This window comes from Rhinoraja longicauda, chromosome 34 (genome assembly GCF_053455715.1).
Source record: "Rhinoraja longicauda isolate Sanriku21f chromosome 34, sRhiLon1.1, whole genome shotgun sequence".
Lineage (NCBI taxonomy): Eukaryota > Metazoa > Chordata > Chondrichthyes > Rajiformes > Arhynchobatidae > Rhinoraja > Rhinoraja longicauda.
In genome coordinates, this window is record NC_135986.1 from 5,897,016 (window position 1) to 5,914,787 (window position 17,772).

At 51.4% G+C, this 17,772-nt stretch overlaps 1 protein-coding gene across 1 annotated transcript in view; it reads right to left on the minus strand.

The window, feature by feature from the left end:
• The window catches only part of LOC144609302 (uncharacterized), a 94,965-nt gene that overhangs the window by 41,596 nt on the left and 35,597 nt on the right, over positions 1-17,772 (minus strand). Inside the window, exons 5-8 of the mRNA XM_078427733.1 lie at positions 14,701-14,761; positions 9,794-9,849; positions 7,497-7,720; positions 1,379-1,539 (exon numbers count right to left, since the gene is read on the minus strand). Coding sequence (XP_078283859.1) covers positions 1,379-1,539; positions 7,497-7,720; positions 9,794-9,849; positions 14,701-14,761 — 502 coding nt within the window. The remainder of the gene's footprint in view (positions 1-1,378; positions 1,540-7,496; positions 7,721-9,793; positions 9,850-14,700; positions 14,762-17,772) is intronic.

Consider the following 17,772-nt stretch of genomic DNA (forward strand, 5'->3'; position numbering starts at 1 on the left):
TAAGAGCTCTACCTAGCTCTCTCTTGAATGCATTCAGAATTGGCCTCCACTGCCTTCTGAGGCAGAGAATTCCACAGATTCACAACTCTCTGACTGAAAAAGTTTTTCCTCATCTCCGTTCTAAATGGCCTACCCCTTATTCTTAAACTGTGTGGCCCCTTGTTCTGGACTCCCCCAACATTGGGAACATGTTTCCTGCCTCTAACGTGTCCAACCCCTTAATAATCTTATACGTTTGGGCAAGAGACTCTGTGCGTCTGCCCGATCTATTCCTCCCGTGTTCTGATTAGACTCCGTTTGCCATTTCTCCGACCATCTTCCACTCCCTGCTGTGTCTTTTGACTCCATCTCCGTCTCTCTGAATTTCGGGCCAAACACCGAGACAGGCTGGATTATTGCTATTGAGGGCGTGCAGCGTAGGTTTACCAGGTTAATTCCCGGAATGGCGGGACTGTCATATGTTGAAAGACTGGAGCAACAAGGCTTGTACACACTGGAATTTAGAAGGATGAGAGGAGATCTTATCGAAATGTATAAGATTATTAAGGGGTTGGCCATTTAGAACGGAGATGAGGAAAAACTTTTTCAGTCAGAGAGTTGTGAATCTGTGGAATTCTCTGCCTCAGAAGGCAGTGGAGGCTAATTCACTGAATGCATTCAAGAGAGAGCTAGATAGAGCTCTTAAGGATAGCGGAGTCAGGGGGTATGGGGAGAAGGCAGGAACGGGGGTACTGATTGAGAATGATCAGCCATGATCACATTGAATGGCGGTGCTGGCTCGAAGGGCCGAAGGGCCTCCTCCTGCACCTATTGTCTATTGTCTAGAAACATAGAAACATAGAAAATAGGTGCAGGAGTAGGCCATTCGGCCCTTCGAGCCTGCACCGCCATTCAATATGATCATGGCTCATCATCCAACTCAGTATCCTGTACCTGCCTTCTCTCCATACCCCCTGATCCCTTTAGCCACAAGGGCCACATCTAACTCCCTCTTAAATATAGCCAATGGACTGGCCTCAACTACCTTCTGTGGCAGAGAATTCCACAGATTCACCACTCTCTGTGTGAAAAAAAAGTTCTCATCTCGGTCCTAAAAGACTTCCCCCTTATCCTTAAGCTGTGACCCCTTGTTCTGGACTTCCCCAACATCGGGAACAATCTTCCCGCATCCAACCCCCTTAAGAATTTTGTACGTTTCTATAAGATCCCCCCCCCCTCAGTCTTCTAAATTCCAGCGAGTACAAGCCGAGTCTATCCAGTCTTTCTTCATGTGAAAGTCCTGCCGTCCCAGGGATCAATCTGGTGAACCTTCTCTGTACTCCCTCTAAGGTCTATTGTCTCCCCGCCCCGCCCCGCACCGTACTGTACTATAATGTACCTCTCGCTCACTTCCGCCACCCTGACGATGCTGGAGAACAGGGTTTTCTTGTCCCGCACGATGATGGATTCGTTGACGACGCGAGAGTTCATGAAATGGTCGATGAGGATATTCAGGCTGCGCAGGTAGGAGGCCTCAGACGTGAGAACTTCGAACATGCTCTGCAAAACGAGGGGAAAGAAAACCCGTTCAAAACCCGCCTTTTGTCCCGAAGCCGCGCGCGTCGGGGAAAAACAAATTCAAGCAGATGGTGGTTAAAATCGAAGGTATTTATTCACAAAATGCTGGAGTAACTCAGCGGGTCAGGCGGCATCTCTGGACGGAAGGAACGGGCGAAGTTTTGGGGTCGAGACACCTTGCTTTCACTTCTCCAGACTCTCGCGCGTTAATGTGCGGATTAAATCCAATTAAAATGTGGATTACGGAAATGACCGAGACAATAGACAATAGACAATAGGTGCAGGAGTAGGCCATTCAGCCCTTCGAGCCAGCACCGCCATTCAATGCGATCATGGCTGATCACTCTCAATCAGTACCACGTTCCTGCCTTCTCCCCATACCCCCTCACTCCGCTATCCTTAAGAGCTCTATCCAGCTCTCTCTTGAAAGCATCCAACGAACTGGCCTCCACTGCCTTCTGAGGCAGAGAATTCCACACCTTCACCACCCTCTGACTGAAAAAGTTCTTCCTCATCTCCGTTCTAAATGGCCTACCCCTTATTCTTAAACTGTGTGGCCCCTTGTTCTGGACTCCCCCAACATTGGGAACATGTTTCCTGCCTCTAATGTGTCCAATCCCCTAATTATCTTATATGTTTCAATAAGATCCCCTCTCATCCTTCTAAATTCTTGCATCTGGAAAATAATAAGGTTTGCCTTAATTGACAAACCAGATCTATTTTTTAAAATATGGGCTCCATTTATTAAATTTTCAAAAAAAGTAAATGGGTTTGTCACAAAACTAAAATTTAAAAACTAAAGTTAAAACTTGAGTTTAGGGTTGGATGTACAACTATACTCATTAACTGGAAGTTAGGAAGAGGGGATGTTCAACGAGATCTGGGTGTCCTAGTGCATCAGTCACTGAAAGGAAGCATGCAGGTACAGCAGGCAGTGAAGAAAGCCATTGGAATGTTGGCCTTCGTAACAAGAGGAGTTGAGTATAGGAGCAAAGAGGTCCTTCTGCAGTTGTACAGGGCCCTAGTGAGACCGCACCTGGAGTACTGTGTGCAGTTGTACCGGGCCCTGGTGAAACCGCACCTGGAGTACTGTGTGCAGTTGTACAGGGCCCTGGTGAAACCGCACCTGGAGTACTGTGTGCAGTTGTACAGGGCCCTAGTGAGACCGCACCTGGAGTACTGTGTGCAGTTTTGGTCTCCAAATTTGAGGAAGGATATTCTTGCTATTGAGGGCGTGCAGCGTAGGTTCACTAGGTTGATTCCCGGAATGGCGGGACTGTCGTATGTTGAAAGGCTGGAGCAATTAGGCTTGTATACACTGGAATTTAGAAGGATGAGGGGGGATCTTATTGAAACATTTAAGATAATTAAGGGGTTGGACACGTTAGAGGCAGGAAACATGTTCCCAATGTTGGGGGAGTCCAGAACCAGGGGCCACAGTTTAAGAATAAGGGGTAGGCCATTTAGAACGGAGATGAAGAAGAACTTTTTCAGTCAGAGAGTGGTGAAGGTGTGGAATTCTCTGCCTCAGAAGGCAGTGGAGGCCAGTTCGTTGGATGCTTTCAAGAGAGAGCTGGATAGAGCTCTTAAGGATAGCGGAGTGAGGGGGTATGGGGAGAAGGCAGGAACGGGGTACTGATTGAGAGTGATCAGCCATGATCGCATTGAATGGCGGTGCGTACAGGCTCGAAGGGCTGAATGGCCTCCTCCTGCACCTATTGTCAATTGTCTATAATCTTTATGTTTGCAATTCTCTTTTTTCTTTGCTTTCTCTCTATTAGTTTTATAGTCTTTTTTTTTCAGTCTCTTTTCATCTATATTTTTTCTTTAAAAAATTTGAAAATTGAAGCTATGTAAGAACTCTATAACCAGTTTGTCGTTTATTATTATTTGTACATTTGCTTTAAAAATCGAAGGTAGACACAAAATGCTGGAGTAACTCAGCGGGTCAGGCGGCATCTGCGGGAGAGAAGGAATGGGCGACGTTTCGGGGTCGAGACCCCTTTCTTTCACTTCTTCAGACTCTCGCATGTTAATGTGCGGGTCGGTGCGGGCTGGAAGAAGGGTCTCGACCCGAAACATCACCCACTCCCTCCCTCCCTCCAGAGATGCTGCCCGACCCGCTGAGCGACTCCAGATTTTGCGGCTCCCTTTCTACCCAGAAGCCTCTGGTTTGGTTTCGTGCGGTTTTAGAGAGGCAGGCCCTTCGGCCCACCGAGTCCGTGCCGACCAACGATCGGCCCGCACGCTTTCGGTGTCCTGTATAGTTAGGGGGGGGAGAAGGTGGGAGAATGGGGTTGGGAGGAAGAGATAGTCCAGCCCATGATCGAATGGCGGAGTAGACTTGATGGGCCGAATGGCCTAATTCTACTCCTATCACTTTTAGTTTAGTTTAGAGATACAGCGCGGAAACAGGCCCTTCGGCCCACCGGGTCCGCGCCGACCAGCGATCCCCGCACACTAACACTATCCCACACACACACACTAGGGACAATTTCTACATTTGCCAAACCAATTAACCTCCAAACCCGCACGTCTTTGGAGTGTGGGAGGAAACCGAAGATCTCGGAGAAAACCCACGCAGGTCACGGGGAGAACGTACAAACTCCGTACAGACGGCGCCCGTAGTCGGGATGGAACCCGGGTCTCCGGCGCTGCATTCGCTGTAAGGCGGTAACTCTACCGCCGCGCCACCGTGACCGCCCCACTTATGACCAATGTTTGGTCGGGACCTTTCTGTCTGAAGAAAGCACCCGAACCGAAACGTCACCTGTCCACGTTCTCCAGAGATGCTGCCTGACCCGCTGAGTTACTCCAGCACTCTGTGAAACGTCACCTATCCATGTTCTCCACAAATGCTGCCTGACCCGCTGAGTTACTCCAGCACTCTGTGAAACGTCACCTATCCACGTTCTCCAGAGATGCTGCCTGACCCGCTGAGTTACTCCAGCACACTGTGCAAACCAGCATCTGCAGTTCCTTATTTGTTCAGTATATTAATAGGGTGATTGTTAAAAAACAAAACACAGGCATGGGGTTTGTTTTAGAAACATAGAAAAATAGGTGCAGGAGGAGGCCATTCGGCCCTTCGGCCCTTCGAGCCAGCACCGCCATTCATTGTGATCATGGCTGATCGTCCACAATCAGTAACCCGTGCCTGCCTTCTCCCCATACCCCTTGATTCCGCTAGCCCCTAGAGCTCTATCTAACTCTCTCTTAAATCCATCCAGTGATTTGGCCTCCACTGCCCTCTGTGGCAGAGAATTCCACAAATTCACAACTCTCTGGGTGAAAAAGTTCCTTCTCACCTCAGTTTTAAATGGCCTCCCCTTTACTCTAAGACTATGTGTGTGGCCCCTGGTTCTGGACTCGCCCAACATTGGGAACATTTTTCCTGCATCTAGTCCTTTTATAATTTTATACGTCTCTATAAGATCCCCCCTCTCATCCTTCTAAACTCCAGTGAATACAAGCCCGGTCTTTTCAATCTTTCCTCATATGACAGTCCCGCCATCCCAGGGATCAATCTCGTGAACCTACGCTGCACTGCCTCAATTACAAGGATGTCCTTCCTCAAATTAGGAGATCAAAACTGTACACAGTACTCCAGATGTGGTCTCACCAGGGCCCTGTACAACTGCAGAAGAACCTCTTTACTCCTATACTGAAATCCTCTCATTTTATGAATGTTTATTTTTTGTTCCTCAGGTTTAGGCCAAGGCAGTTATTTTCATTTTAATTTAATGTTGGGGGAGTCCAGAACCAGGGGCCACACAGTTTAAGAATAAGGGGTAGGCCATTTAGAACGGAGATGAGGAAAAACTTTTTCAGTCACAGAGAGTTGTGAATCTGTGGAATTCTCTGCCTCAGAAGGCAGTGGAGGCCAATTCTCTGAATGCATTCAAGAGAGAGCTAGATAGGAAAGCGGAGTCAGGGGGTATGGGGAGAAGGCAGGAACGGGGTACTGATTGAGAATGATCAGCCACGATCACATTGAATGGCGGTGCGTACAGGCTCGAAGGGCCGAATGGCCTCCTCCTGCACCTATTGTCTATTGTCTATTGTCTATTGTCTAAACGGAGCATCTAATCCTTCGTGACAAGCAGCTGTCTGACGGGCTGTTAGAAGCAATAAACTTTTCTCTTTAAGCAAATCTCTTTAAGCAAATCTCTTTAACAGATATTGCCGTTCAAACTGAACTTCCAACCCTGGCAGGCACCAAAGCATCATTTGCATTCTCAGCCCAAGGGCCCTTGATTGAAGGCAGATTTGTTATTCCAAAACCTCGTCAGAGGCTGGAAACATGTTCCCAATGTTGGGGGGAGTCCAGAACCAGGGGCCACAGTTTAAGAATAAGGGTGTAGGCCATTCTGAACTGAGATGAGGAAAAACTTTTTCAGTCGGAGAGTTGTAAATCTGTGGAATTCTCTGGCTGGAGGACTAGGCTTGTATACACTGGAATTTAGATGGATGAGAGGGGATCTTATTGAAACGTATAAGATTATTAAGGGGTTGGACACGTTAGAGGCAGGAAACATGTTCCCAATGTTGGGGGAGTCCAGAACCAGGGGCCACACAGTTTAAGAATAAGGGATCGGCCATTTGGAACGGAGATGAGGAAAAACTTTTCCAGTCAGAGAGTTGTGAATCTGTGGAATTCTCTGCCTCAGAAGGCAGTGGAGGCCAATTCTCTGAATGCATTCAAGAGAGAGCTAGATAGAGCTCTTAAGGATAGCGGAGTCAGGGGGTACGGGGAGAAGGCAGGAACGGGGTACTGATTGAGAATGATCAGCCATGATCACATTGAATGGCGGTGCTGGCTCGAAGGGCCGAATGGCCTCCTCCTGCATCTATTGTCAACAGCCCAAATGGTACACGATAGCGCGACAATTTTAGGCCCACCTTACTCACCGTCGTCCCTTTGGTGCTAATGGAAGAAGTTTCATTGAGGGGGATGGAGTGGGGGGGAGGGAGGGGGGAGGGGGAGAGGGGACAGGAGGGAGGGGAGGGGGAGGGGGTAGAAGGGAGGGGAGGGGGAGGGAGGAGAGAGGTGGGGTGGGGAGGTGGGGTGGGGTGGGGGGAGGGAGAGGAAGGAGGGGGGATGGGGGGGAGGGAGGGGGGATGGGGGAGGTAGGAGGGAGGGAGGGGGGAGGGATAGGAGGGGAAGGAGGGGAGGATGGGGGAAGGGGGGGTGGGAGGAGGAAGGATAAGGGAGATTAAGGGAGGATGGAGTGGGGGGGGGAGGGAGGGGAGGGAGCAGGGTAGGAGGGAGTGGAGTAGGGGTGGAGGGAGGGAGAATAAGGGAGATTGAGGGGGATGGAGTGGGGAGGGGGAGGGGGAGGGGAAGGATGGAGGGGAAGGAGTGAGGGAGAGAGGATAAGGGAGATTGAGGGGGATGGAGTGGGGGGTAGGATGGAGGGGGGGAGGGGAGGCGGGGAGGAGGGGAGAGGGGAGGGGGGAAGGAGGGAGGGGACGGGGGAGGGGGAAAGAGGGGAGGGGACGGGGGAGGGGGAACAGGAGGAGGGGAGGGGGAGAGATGAGGAGGGTAGGAGGGAGGGAGGGGGATGGGGGAGGGGGGGAGATGGCGAGGGGGAGGAGGGGAGGGAGGGGAGGGGAGGGAGGGGAGGGGGAGAGGGGGGTAGGATGGAGGGGACGGGGAGGGGGAGAGGGGGGTGGGAGGGTGAATAGGGGAGGGGGAGGAGAGGATGCTGCACCAATGCAGGAGAGATTTAGGCCCAACTAGGCCACTTAGTCCAGTGAATTATTAAATGAAATGAAAAAGGTCCCCCCGGCATTTTGTGCCCACCCTCGATTTAAAGGGGCATCTGCGGTTTTCCTCTTGCAGGTGATGCCCGCGTCGGGGTGGGGAGAGGGGGGGGGGGGGGGGGGGTGAGCGGGGTAGGCCGAGGCTTTGGCCACGGGGCCCTGGTTCCACTCACCTCCTGCTGCTTGCGCTCCTCCTGACTCAGGCCGTCGAGGATCCCGCTCTGCCTCACGGAGTCGAGGTTCTGCCACAGGGAGCTGCCGGCCCGCTGGTTGTCCAGGGGCAGGGGGATGCTCTCGTACGTGCTGTCCTCGCTCGTCCTGCTGGAGTCCCTCAACAGGGTCTGCCGCTTGATCTGCCTGTGGATCACCGTGTCCCGGTAGGTTTGATACAGGGGCTCTGGGGAGCGCGAGAGAGGAGGAGGAGGAGGAAAGTGGGTTAGAAGGATGAAGGGTGTAGGAACATAACTGCAGATGCTGGTACAAATGGAGCGACTGGGCTTGTATACAGCACCGAAACAGGCCCCTCGGCCTACTGGGCCCGTGCTGACCAGAGCGACTAGGCTTGTATACACTGGAATTTAGAAGTGGTACAAATGGAGCGACTAGGCTTGTATACAGCACCAAAACAGGCCCCTCGGCCTACTGGGCCCGTGCTGACCAGAGCGACTAGGCTTGTATACACTGGAATTTAGAAGTGGTACAAATGGAGCGACTAGGCTTGCACACAGCACCGAAACAGGCCCTTCGGCCTACTGGGCCCGTGCCGACCAGAACGACTAGGCTTGTGTACGCTGGAATTTAGAAGTGGTACAAAGGGAGCGACTGGGCTTGCACACAGCACCAAAACAGGCCCTTCGGCCTACTGGGCCCGTGCTGACCAGAACGACTAGGCTTGTGTACGTTGGAATTTAGAAGTGGTACAAATGGAGCGACTAGGCTTGTATATAGCACCGAAACAGGCCCTACGGCCTACTGGGCCCGTGCTGACCAGAACCACTAGGCTTGTGTATGCTGGAATTTAGAAGTGTAGGAATATAACTGCAGACAATAAACAATAGACAATAGGTGCAGGAGGAGGCCATTCGGCCCTTCGAGCCAGCACTGCCATTCAATGTGATCATGGCTGATCATTCTCAATCAGTACCCCGTTCCTGCCCTCTCCCCATACCCCCTGACTCCGCTATCCTTAAGAGCTCTATCTAGCTCTCTCTTGAATGCATTCAGAGAATTGGCCTCCACTGCCCTCTGAGGCAGAGAATTCCACAGATTCACAACTCTCTGACTGAAAAAGTTTTTCCTCATCTCCGTTCTAAATGGCCGACCCCTTATTCTTAAACTGTGTGTGGCCCCTTGTTCTGGACTCCCCCAACATTGGGAACATGTTTCCTGCCTCTAACGTGTCCAACCCCTTAATAATCTTATACGTTTCGATAAGATCTCCTCTCATCCTTCTAAATTCCAGTGTATACAAGCCTAGTCGCTCCAGTCTTTCAACATATGACAGTCCCGCCATTCCGGGAATTAACCTAGTGAACCTACGCTGCACGCCCTCAATAGCAAGAATATCCTTCCTTAGAAGTTCGCACGTTTTCCCTGCGACCCCGTGGGTTTCTGCCGGGTCCTCCAGCTTCCTTACGATGAGCGTTTGTGGGCACTGGGCCTGTACTCGCTGGAGTTTAGAAGGACGAGAGGGGGGACCTCATTGAGACGTACAGAATAGTGAGCGGCCTGGATAGAGTGGATGTGGAGAGGATGTTTCCACTAGTGGGAGAGTCTAGGACCAGAGGGCACAGCCTCAGAATTAAAGGACGTTCCTTTAGGAAGGAGATGAGGAGGAATTTCTTCAGTCAGAGGGCGGTGAATCTGTGGGACTCTTTGCCACAGACGGCTGTGGAGGCCACAAGTCAGTGGATATTTTTAAGGCAGAGATAGATAGATTCTTGATTAGTGCGGGTGTCAGGGGTTACGGGGAGAAGGCAGGAGAATGGGGTTGAGAGGGGAAAGATTGATCAGCCATAATTGAATGGCGGAGTGGACTTGATGGGCCGAATGGACTTCAAGAACTTGGGAATTCCCGATACAATGAAACAGGGCCACGGTCGTTGTAAGGCTTGCAGAGCAATGACAACCTCAATCGTTGGGGGGAGTCCAGAACCAGGGGCCAAACACAGTTTAAGAACAAGGGGTCGGCCATTTAGAGCGGAGACGAGGAAGAACTCTTCTCGCCCAGGGAGTTGTGAATCTGTGGAATTCTCTGCCTCAGGAGGCAGTGGAGGCCAATTCTCTGGATGCTTTCAAGAGAGAGTTAGATAAAGTCAGCGGAGTCAGGGGGTACTGGGAGAGGGCAGGAACGGGGTACTGATTGTGGATGGTCAGCCATGATCACAGTGAATGGCGGTGCGTACAGGCTCGAAGGGCCGAATGGTCTCCTCCTGCACCTATTGTCTATAATTAACGCCCAATACTTTACCACTTTCAAATCGAGATTCCCAGCTTTTCGAATTCCGATCTTCCGACTTCGGAGTCCTGCCGGGACAAGACATGGGATTATGTTGTACAACGGGAACAAGCGGGACGTTATTCCCTTACCCTGTATCTGTGCACGGCTCGATTGCAATCGTGCATGGTCTTTCCGCTGGGTGGTTGGCACGCAACAAAAGCTTTTCACTGTACCTCGCTCGGTACACGTGACAATAAACTGACGCAGAACTGAGGATGCTGGGGAGATTCACCAGCCTGAAGAAGGGCCTCTCCAGAGATGCTGCCTGACCGGCCGAGAGACAATAGACAATAGACAACAGGTGCAGGAGGAGGCCATTCGGCCCTTCGAGCCTGTACGCACCGCCATTCACCGTGATCATGGCTGATCATTCTCAATCAGTACCCCGTTCCTGCCTTCTCCCCGTACCCCCTGACTCCGCTATCCTTAAGAGCTCTATCTGCCTCCACTGCCTTCTGAGAATTGGACTCCACTGCCTTCTGAGGCAGAGAATTCCACAGACTCACAACTCTCTGACTGAAAAAGTTCTTCCGCATCTCAGTTCTAAATGGCCGGCCCCTTATTCTTAAACTGTGTGTTGCCCCTGGTTCTGGACTCCCCCAACATTGGGAACATGTTTCCTGCCTCTAACGTGTCCAACCCCCTTAATAATCTTATACGTTTCGATAAGATCTCCTCTCATCCTTCTAAATTCTGGTAGAGGCGTTTATAATTACGAGGGGTGGAGGGGGGGGGGGGGTGGTAGATAGAATATATGAGCAAGAATAGTTTGGGGTACTTTACAGCTCAGTGGTATGAACATTGATTTCTCTAATTTCAAGTAACTGTGGTATTCCTTTCCGTCCACCCCCCCCCCTCCCCCCTCCCACCCTTAGTCATCCTACTAGTGTTACTGTTCGCATTCTTGTATCGCTGTCATCAGCACATGTTCCCCAGCCAACAATGGGCCATTATGGACTCCACCCTTCCTGATTGTCTTTTGCCAGCCCCATTTTCTTCAGGCCTTTTAGTTTAATTTATTCGAGTTTAGAACTACACTGCGGGGAAACGGGGCCCACTGTTGGGGGGGGGGGAGTCCAGATCCAGGGGGTCACACAGTTTAAGAATTAAAGTGGTCGGCCATTTTAGGACCGAGATGAGCGAGAAAAAAGTAAATTCACCAAGAGAGTTGTGAATCTGTGGAATTCTCTGCCACAGAGGGCATTCACTGGATGTTTTTCAAGAGAGAGTTAGATTTAGCTGTGCTTGGGTACACCAGCACTATCCTAAACACGAGGGACATTTTATAATTTTTACCGAAGGTAGACACAAAATGGCGGAGTAACTCAGCGGGTCAGGCAGCATCACGGGAGAGAAGGAATGGGTGACTTTGACCCTTTTCTCCTTTACCAATTTTTACCGAACAGATTAATAGACAATAGACAATAGACAATAGGTGCAGGAGGAGGCCATTCGGCCCTTCGAGCCAACACCGCCATTCAATGTGATCATGGCTGATCATTCTCAATCAGTACCCCGTTCCTGCCTTCTCCCCGTACCCCCTGACTCCGCTATCCTTAAGAGCTCTATCTAGCTCTCTCTTGAATGCATTCAGAGAATTGGCCTCCACTGCCTTCTGAGGCAGAGAATTCCACAGATTCACAACTCTCTGACTGAAAAGGTTTTTCCTCATCTCAGTTCTAAATGGCCTACCCCTTATTCTTAAACTGTGTGTGGCCCCTTGTTCTGGACTCCCCCCAACATTGGGAACATGTTTTCTGCCTCTAACGTGTCCAACCCCTTAATAATCTTGTACGTTTCGATAAGATCTCTTCTCATCCTTCTAACCTACAAACCTGTATGTCTTTGGAGTGGGGGGGGGGGGGGGGGGGGAGGGGGGGGAACTGGAGCATCCGAAGAAAACCCACGCATCTCCAAGTTTGCGGATGACACAAAGCTGGGTGGCAGTGTGAGCTGCGATGAGGATGCTATGAGGCTGCAGGGTGACTTGGACAGGTTGCGTGAGTGGGCAGATGTAGTATACTGTGGATAAATGTGAGGTTATCCACTTTGGTGGCAAGAACAGGAAGGCAGATCATTATCTGAATGGTGTCAGATCAGGAGCAGGGGAGGTGCAACGAGACCTGGGTGTCCTTGTACATCAGTCACTGAAAGTAAGCATGCAGGTACAGCAGGCAGTGAAGAAAGCTAATGGAATGTTGGCCTTCATGACAAGAGGAGTTGAGTATAGGAGCAAAGAGGTCCTACTGCAGTTGTACAGGGCCCTAGTGAGACCGCACCTGGAGTACTGTGTGCAGTTTTGGTCTCCTAATTTGAGGAAGGACATTCTTGCTATTGAGGGAGTGCAGCGTAGGTTCACCAGGTTAATCCCCGGGATGGCGAGACTGACATTTAGGATGAAAGAATGGGTCGACTGGGCTTGTATTCACTGGAATTTAGAAGGATGAGAGGGGATCTTATAGAAACATATATAATTCTTAAGGAATTGGACAGGCTAGATGCAGGAAAAATGTTCCTGATGTTGGGGGAGTCCAGAACCAGGGGCCACACACAGTTTAAGAATAAGGGGTCGGCCATCTAGGACTGAGATGACGAAAAATGTTTCCACCCAGAGAGTTGTGAATCTGTGGGATTCTCTGTCACAGAGGCAGTGGAGGCCAATTCACTGGATGATTTCAAGAGAGAGTTAGATTAGCTCTTCGGGCTAACGGAATCAAGGGATATGTGGGTGGAGAAAGCCCTGTTTGTGGATGATTAGCCATGATCATATTGAATGACGGTGCTGGCTCGAAGGGCTGAATGGCCTCCTCCTGCACCTATTGTCTATGTTTCTATGTCACAGGGAGGACGTACAAACTCCCTACAGACAGCACCCGTGGCCAGGATCAAACCAGGTCTTTGGCACTCTGAGGCATAGGGTTGCCAACTATCTCACTCCCAAATACGGGACAAGGTGACGTCACCGCCCCGCGCCCCTCCTGACCTCACCCAGCCACGCAACCTCCGTTAGGCGGCGCCCGGGCCTCCGGGCCTACAGTGTCCGGGCCTACACTGTCTGGACCTACACTGTCCTGACCTACAGCGTCCGGATCTACAGTGTCCGGGCCTACACTGTCTGGACCTACACTGTCCTGACCTACAGTTAATGTACGGGGATCACTGGGCGGCACGGACTTGGAGGGCCGAAAAGGCCTGTTTCCGGCTGTATATATATGATATGATATGATATGATACAGCGTCCGGACCTACAGTGTCCGGGCCTACACTGTCCTGACCTACAGCGTCCGGGCCTACACTGTCCTGACCTACAGCGTCCGGGCCTACACCGCCCCCCGGGCCTAATACGGGACAAGGGCGGTCCCGTACGGGACAAACAGATTTAGCCCAATATACGGGATGTCCCGGCTAATACGGGACAGTTGGCAACCCTTGTGAGGCAGCAACTCTACCGCTGCGCCACCGTGCCACCCCATGTTCCTCATGTCTATGATGCTCTTCCAGAGTTCTTTCAGAGTGCATCCTTCCCAATTTCCAAAGCTTTGGGAAATCCAGGCCTGTCTTAATTAGCTCAGACCCCTTGACTAGGCCGAGATTGCCCTCATCTCAAAGTCCTGGTTGCCCTTGGCAACTGGCCCATGTGGCAGGCCAAAAGAGGGTGGAGACCTACAGAGAGATAACAAGGCCCTGGTTTCTATTTTGGGCACTCTGGTTGAACCGGTTCAAATTTTGTAGATGGGATGATTTGACAGCTTAGCTTGCTTGAATAAGCATTGCAACTTCTGCATTCAATAATAACATCAAGGAAGTTGAGCCTCGAAATGCACATAGAAAGTCTACAACAAGCTCCAGACAAGACTGTCAACTGGAGTCACATGCCCTTCATAGACGAGTCTATCTGTGAGTGTAGGCAGGAACTGTTTTTACACCGAAGATAGACACGAAATGCTGGAGTAACTCAGCGGGACAATCAGCATCTCTGGTAACGTCAACTACTCCTTCTCTCCAGAGATGCTGCCTCTCCCGCTGAGTTACTCCAACATTTTGTGTTTGTGTCTATCTTCTTAGTTTATCTGTTAACCTATCTGTTAGCCCTTCGGCTACTGAGTCTGTGCCGACCAACAATCATCCCCGTACATAGTTCTATCCTTAGGGTAGCCGGGTCATCCCGTATTTTGAGCTAAATTGGTTTGTCCCGTGCAGGACCACCCTTGTCCCGTATTAGGCCCAGGTGGGTGCTGTAGGCCCGGGTTGGGCGCTGTAGGCCGGGGGGGGGGGGCGCTGTAGGCCCGGGGGGGGGCGCTGTAGGCCCGGGGGAGCGCTGTAGGCCCGGGGGGGCGCTGTAGGCCCGGGAGGCGCTGCAGGCCCGGTGGGGGCGCTGTAGGCCCGGGGGGGGGCGCTGTAGGCCCGGGGGGGGGCGCTGTAGGCCCGGGAGGCGCTGTAGGCCCGGGGGGGTGCTGTAGGCCCGGGGGGGGGGCGCTGTAGGCCCGAGAGGCGCTGTAGGCCCGGGAGGCGATGTAGGCCCGGGGGGCGCTGTAGGCCTGGGGGGGTGCTGTAGGCCTGGGGGGGCGCTGTAGGCCCGGGAGGTGCTGTAGGCCCGGGAGGCGATGTAGGTCCGGGGGACGCTGTGGGCCCGGGCGGCGCTGTAGGCCCGGGGGGGCGCTGTAGGCCTGGGAAGCGCTGTAGGCCCGGGCGCTGTAGGCAATTTACAAAGGATAATTAACCTACAAAGCTGCGTGTGTTTGCAGTGTGGGAGGAAACCGGAGCGCCCGGAGAAAGCCTACGCGGTCGCAGGGATAGCGTGCAAACCCCATGGTCTGGATGGAACCCGGGTGTGTGGCCCCTGTGACAATAAACTATCGTTGAACGAAAGAGCTGACCTGCTCTGCGTGTTGTCCAGGTGGAGTTCGTACTGGTTGTTTCGGGAGCAATCCTCTACACCTGCTCAACATAAAACATCAAATGGAAAAAATCAGCACTCTGACTGTGGCAAGGTGCCTTGTTGTATCATCATTACATGAACTCTGTTTGTCTTGCAAAATGGATAAGCCAAAGATGACCGTGGTTTAGAGATACAGAGCGGAAACAGGCCCACCGAGGAGATAGAGACAGAGACAGAGAGACAGAGAGAGACAGAGAGAGACAGAGACAGAGACAGAGACAGAGACACACACACACACACACACACACACACACACACACACACACACACACACACACACACACACACACACACACACACACACACACACACACACACACACACACACACACACACACACACACACACACGACAATTTACACTTATACCAGGTCAATCTTATTGAAACATATAAGATTATTAAGGGGTTGGACACGTTAGAGGCAGGAAACATGTTCCCAATGTTGGGGGAGTCCAGAACCAGGGGCCACACAGTTTAAGAATAAGGGGTAAGGCCATTTAGAACGGAGATGAGGAAAAACTTTTTCAGTCAGAGAGTTGTGAATCTGTGGAATTCTCTGCCTCAGAAGGCAGTGGAGGCCAATTCTCTGGGTGCTTTCACGAGAGAGTTAGATAGAGCTCTTAAGGATAGCGGAGTCAGGGGGTATGGGGAGAAGGCAGGAACGGGGTACTGATTGAGGACGATCAGCCATGATCACATTGAATGGCGGTGCTGGCTCGAAGGGCCGAATGGCCTCCTCCTGCACCTATTGTCTATTAACCCACAAACCCGCACGTCTTTGGAGTGCGGGGGAAACCGGAGATCCCGGAGAAAACCCATGCAGGTCACGGGGAGAACGTACAAACTCCGTACAGACGGCGCCCGTGGTTAGGATCGAATTATTCACATCTGCAGTTGTTGGCGGTGATCACTTGGTTTTGTGCACGTTTTCAGTTTAGTTTCGTTTTGTTTAGAGATACAGCGCGGAAACAGGCCCCTCGACCCCCCCCCCCCCCCCCCCGTGCCCACGCCGCCCAGCGATCCCCGCGTCCCTACGCTCTCCCACGCACACCTGGGACAATTTACAATTGCGGGAAGCTAATTGACGTACAAACTCGTGCGTCTTTGGAGCGTGGGAGGAAACCCACGCAGGTCACGGGGGGAGATCGTGTGCAGGGAGGAACTGGAGATTCCGGTTCGCGCCAAAGACAAGACACAAAATGCTGGAGTAACTCAGCAGGGGCGGGGGGCTTCTCAGGAGAGAAGGAACGGGTGACGATTCGGGTCGAGACCCTTCTTCAGACTGAGATTCATAGGAGGCAGTGCCTCTCCCCAGACTCTCAGTCTGAAGAAGGGTCTCGACCCGAAACGTCACCCATTCCTTCTCTCCTGAGATGCTGCCTGACCTGCTGAGTTACGCCAGCATTTTGTGAATAAATACCTTCGATGTAAATCAGCATCTGCAGTTTGTTTTCCTGTACATAAATATATGTACATAGGAGTATAGGAGCAAAGAGGTCCTTCTACAGTTGTACAGGGCCCTAGTGAGACCGCACCTGGAGTACTGTGTGCAGTTGTACAGGGCCCTGGTGAGACCGCACCTGGAGTACTGTGTGCAGTTGTACAGGGCCCTGGTGAGACCGCACCTGGAGTACTGTGTGCAGTTGTACAGGGCCCTAGTGAGACCGCACCTGGAGTACTGTGTGCAGTTGTACAGGGCCCTAGTGAGACCGCACCTGGAGTACTGTGTGCAGTTGTACAGGGCCCTGGTGAGACCGCACCTGGAGTACTGTGTGCAGTTTTGGTCTCCAAATTTGAGGAAGGATATTCATGCTATGGAGGGCGTGCAGCGTAGGTTCACTAGGTTGATTCCCGGAATGGCGGGACTGTCGTATGTTGAAAGGCTGGAGCGATTGGGCTTGTATACACTGGAATTTAGAAGGATGAGGGGGGATCTTATTGAAACATATAAGATAATTAGGGGATTGGACACATTAGAGGCAGGAAACATGTTCCCAATGTTGGGGGAGTCCAGAACAAGGGGCCACAGTTTAAGAATAAGGGGTAGGCCATTTAGAACGGAGATGAGGAAGAACTTTTTCAGTCAGAGAGTGGTGAAGGTGTGGAATTCTCTGCCTCAGAAGGCAGTGGAGGCCAGTTCGTTGGATGCTTTCAAGAGAGAGCTGGATAGAGCTCTTAAGGATAGCGGAGTGAGGGGGTATGGGGCGAAGGCAGGAACGGGGTACTGATTGAGGGTGATCAGCCATGATCGCATTGAATGGCGGTGCTGGCTCGAAGGGCTGAATGGCCTCCTCCTGCACCTATTGTCTATTGTCTATTATATACATGAGATAAAGTTTATGAATTAATTGTTTCGTAGCGGAGAAGGGGGGCAGAATAAATAAAAGTATACTTCCTCCTCCTTACATGCAAGATACAATTTGTGTTGCTTATGAGAATTTATTAATCGAGTTGTGTATAGGTTTATCATTTTATTGTCAATTTGTTTTGGTATTTGTCTTTTTTTTTGTTTTACATGTTCGAAGTAAAACATAAACAACAGCAACAATAACTGAGGCAGGTAGCATAAGTTCACGAGATTGATCCCTGGGATGGCGGGACTGTCGTATGAGGAAAGATTGGAAAGACTGGGCTTGTATTCACCGGAGTTTAGAAGGACGAGAGGGGGATCTTATAGAGACGTATAGAATTATAAAAGGACTGGACAAGCCAGATGCAGGATAAATGTTCCCAATGTTGGGCGAGTCCAGAACCCAGGGGCCACACAGTCGGAGAATAAAGGGGAGGCCATTTAAAACTGAGGTGAGAAGGAACTTTTTCACCCAGAGAGTTGTGAATTTGTGGAATTTTCTGCCGCAGAGGGCAGTGGAGGCCAAATCACTGGATGGATTTAAGAGAGAGTTAGATAGAGGAATCAAGGGGTATGGGGAGAAGGCAGGCACGGGTTACTGATTGTGGACGGTCAGCCGTGATCACAATGAATGGCGGCGCTGGCTCGAAGGGCCGAAT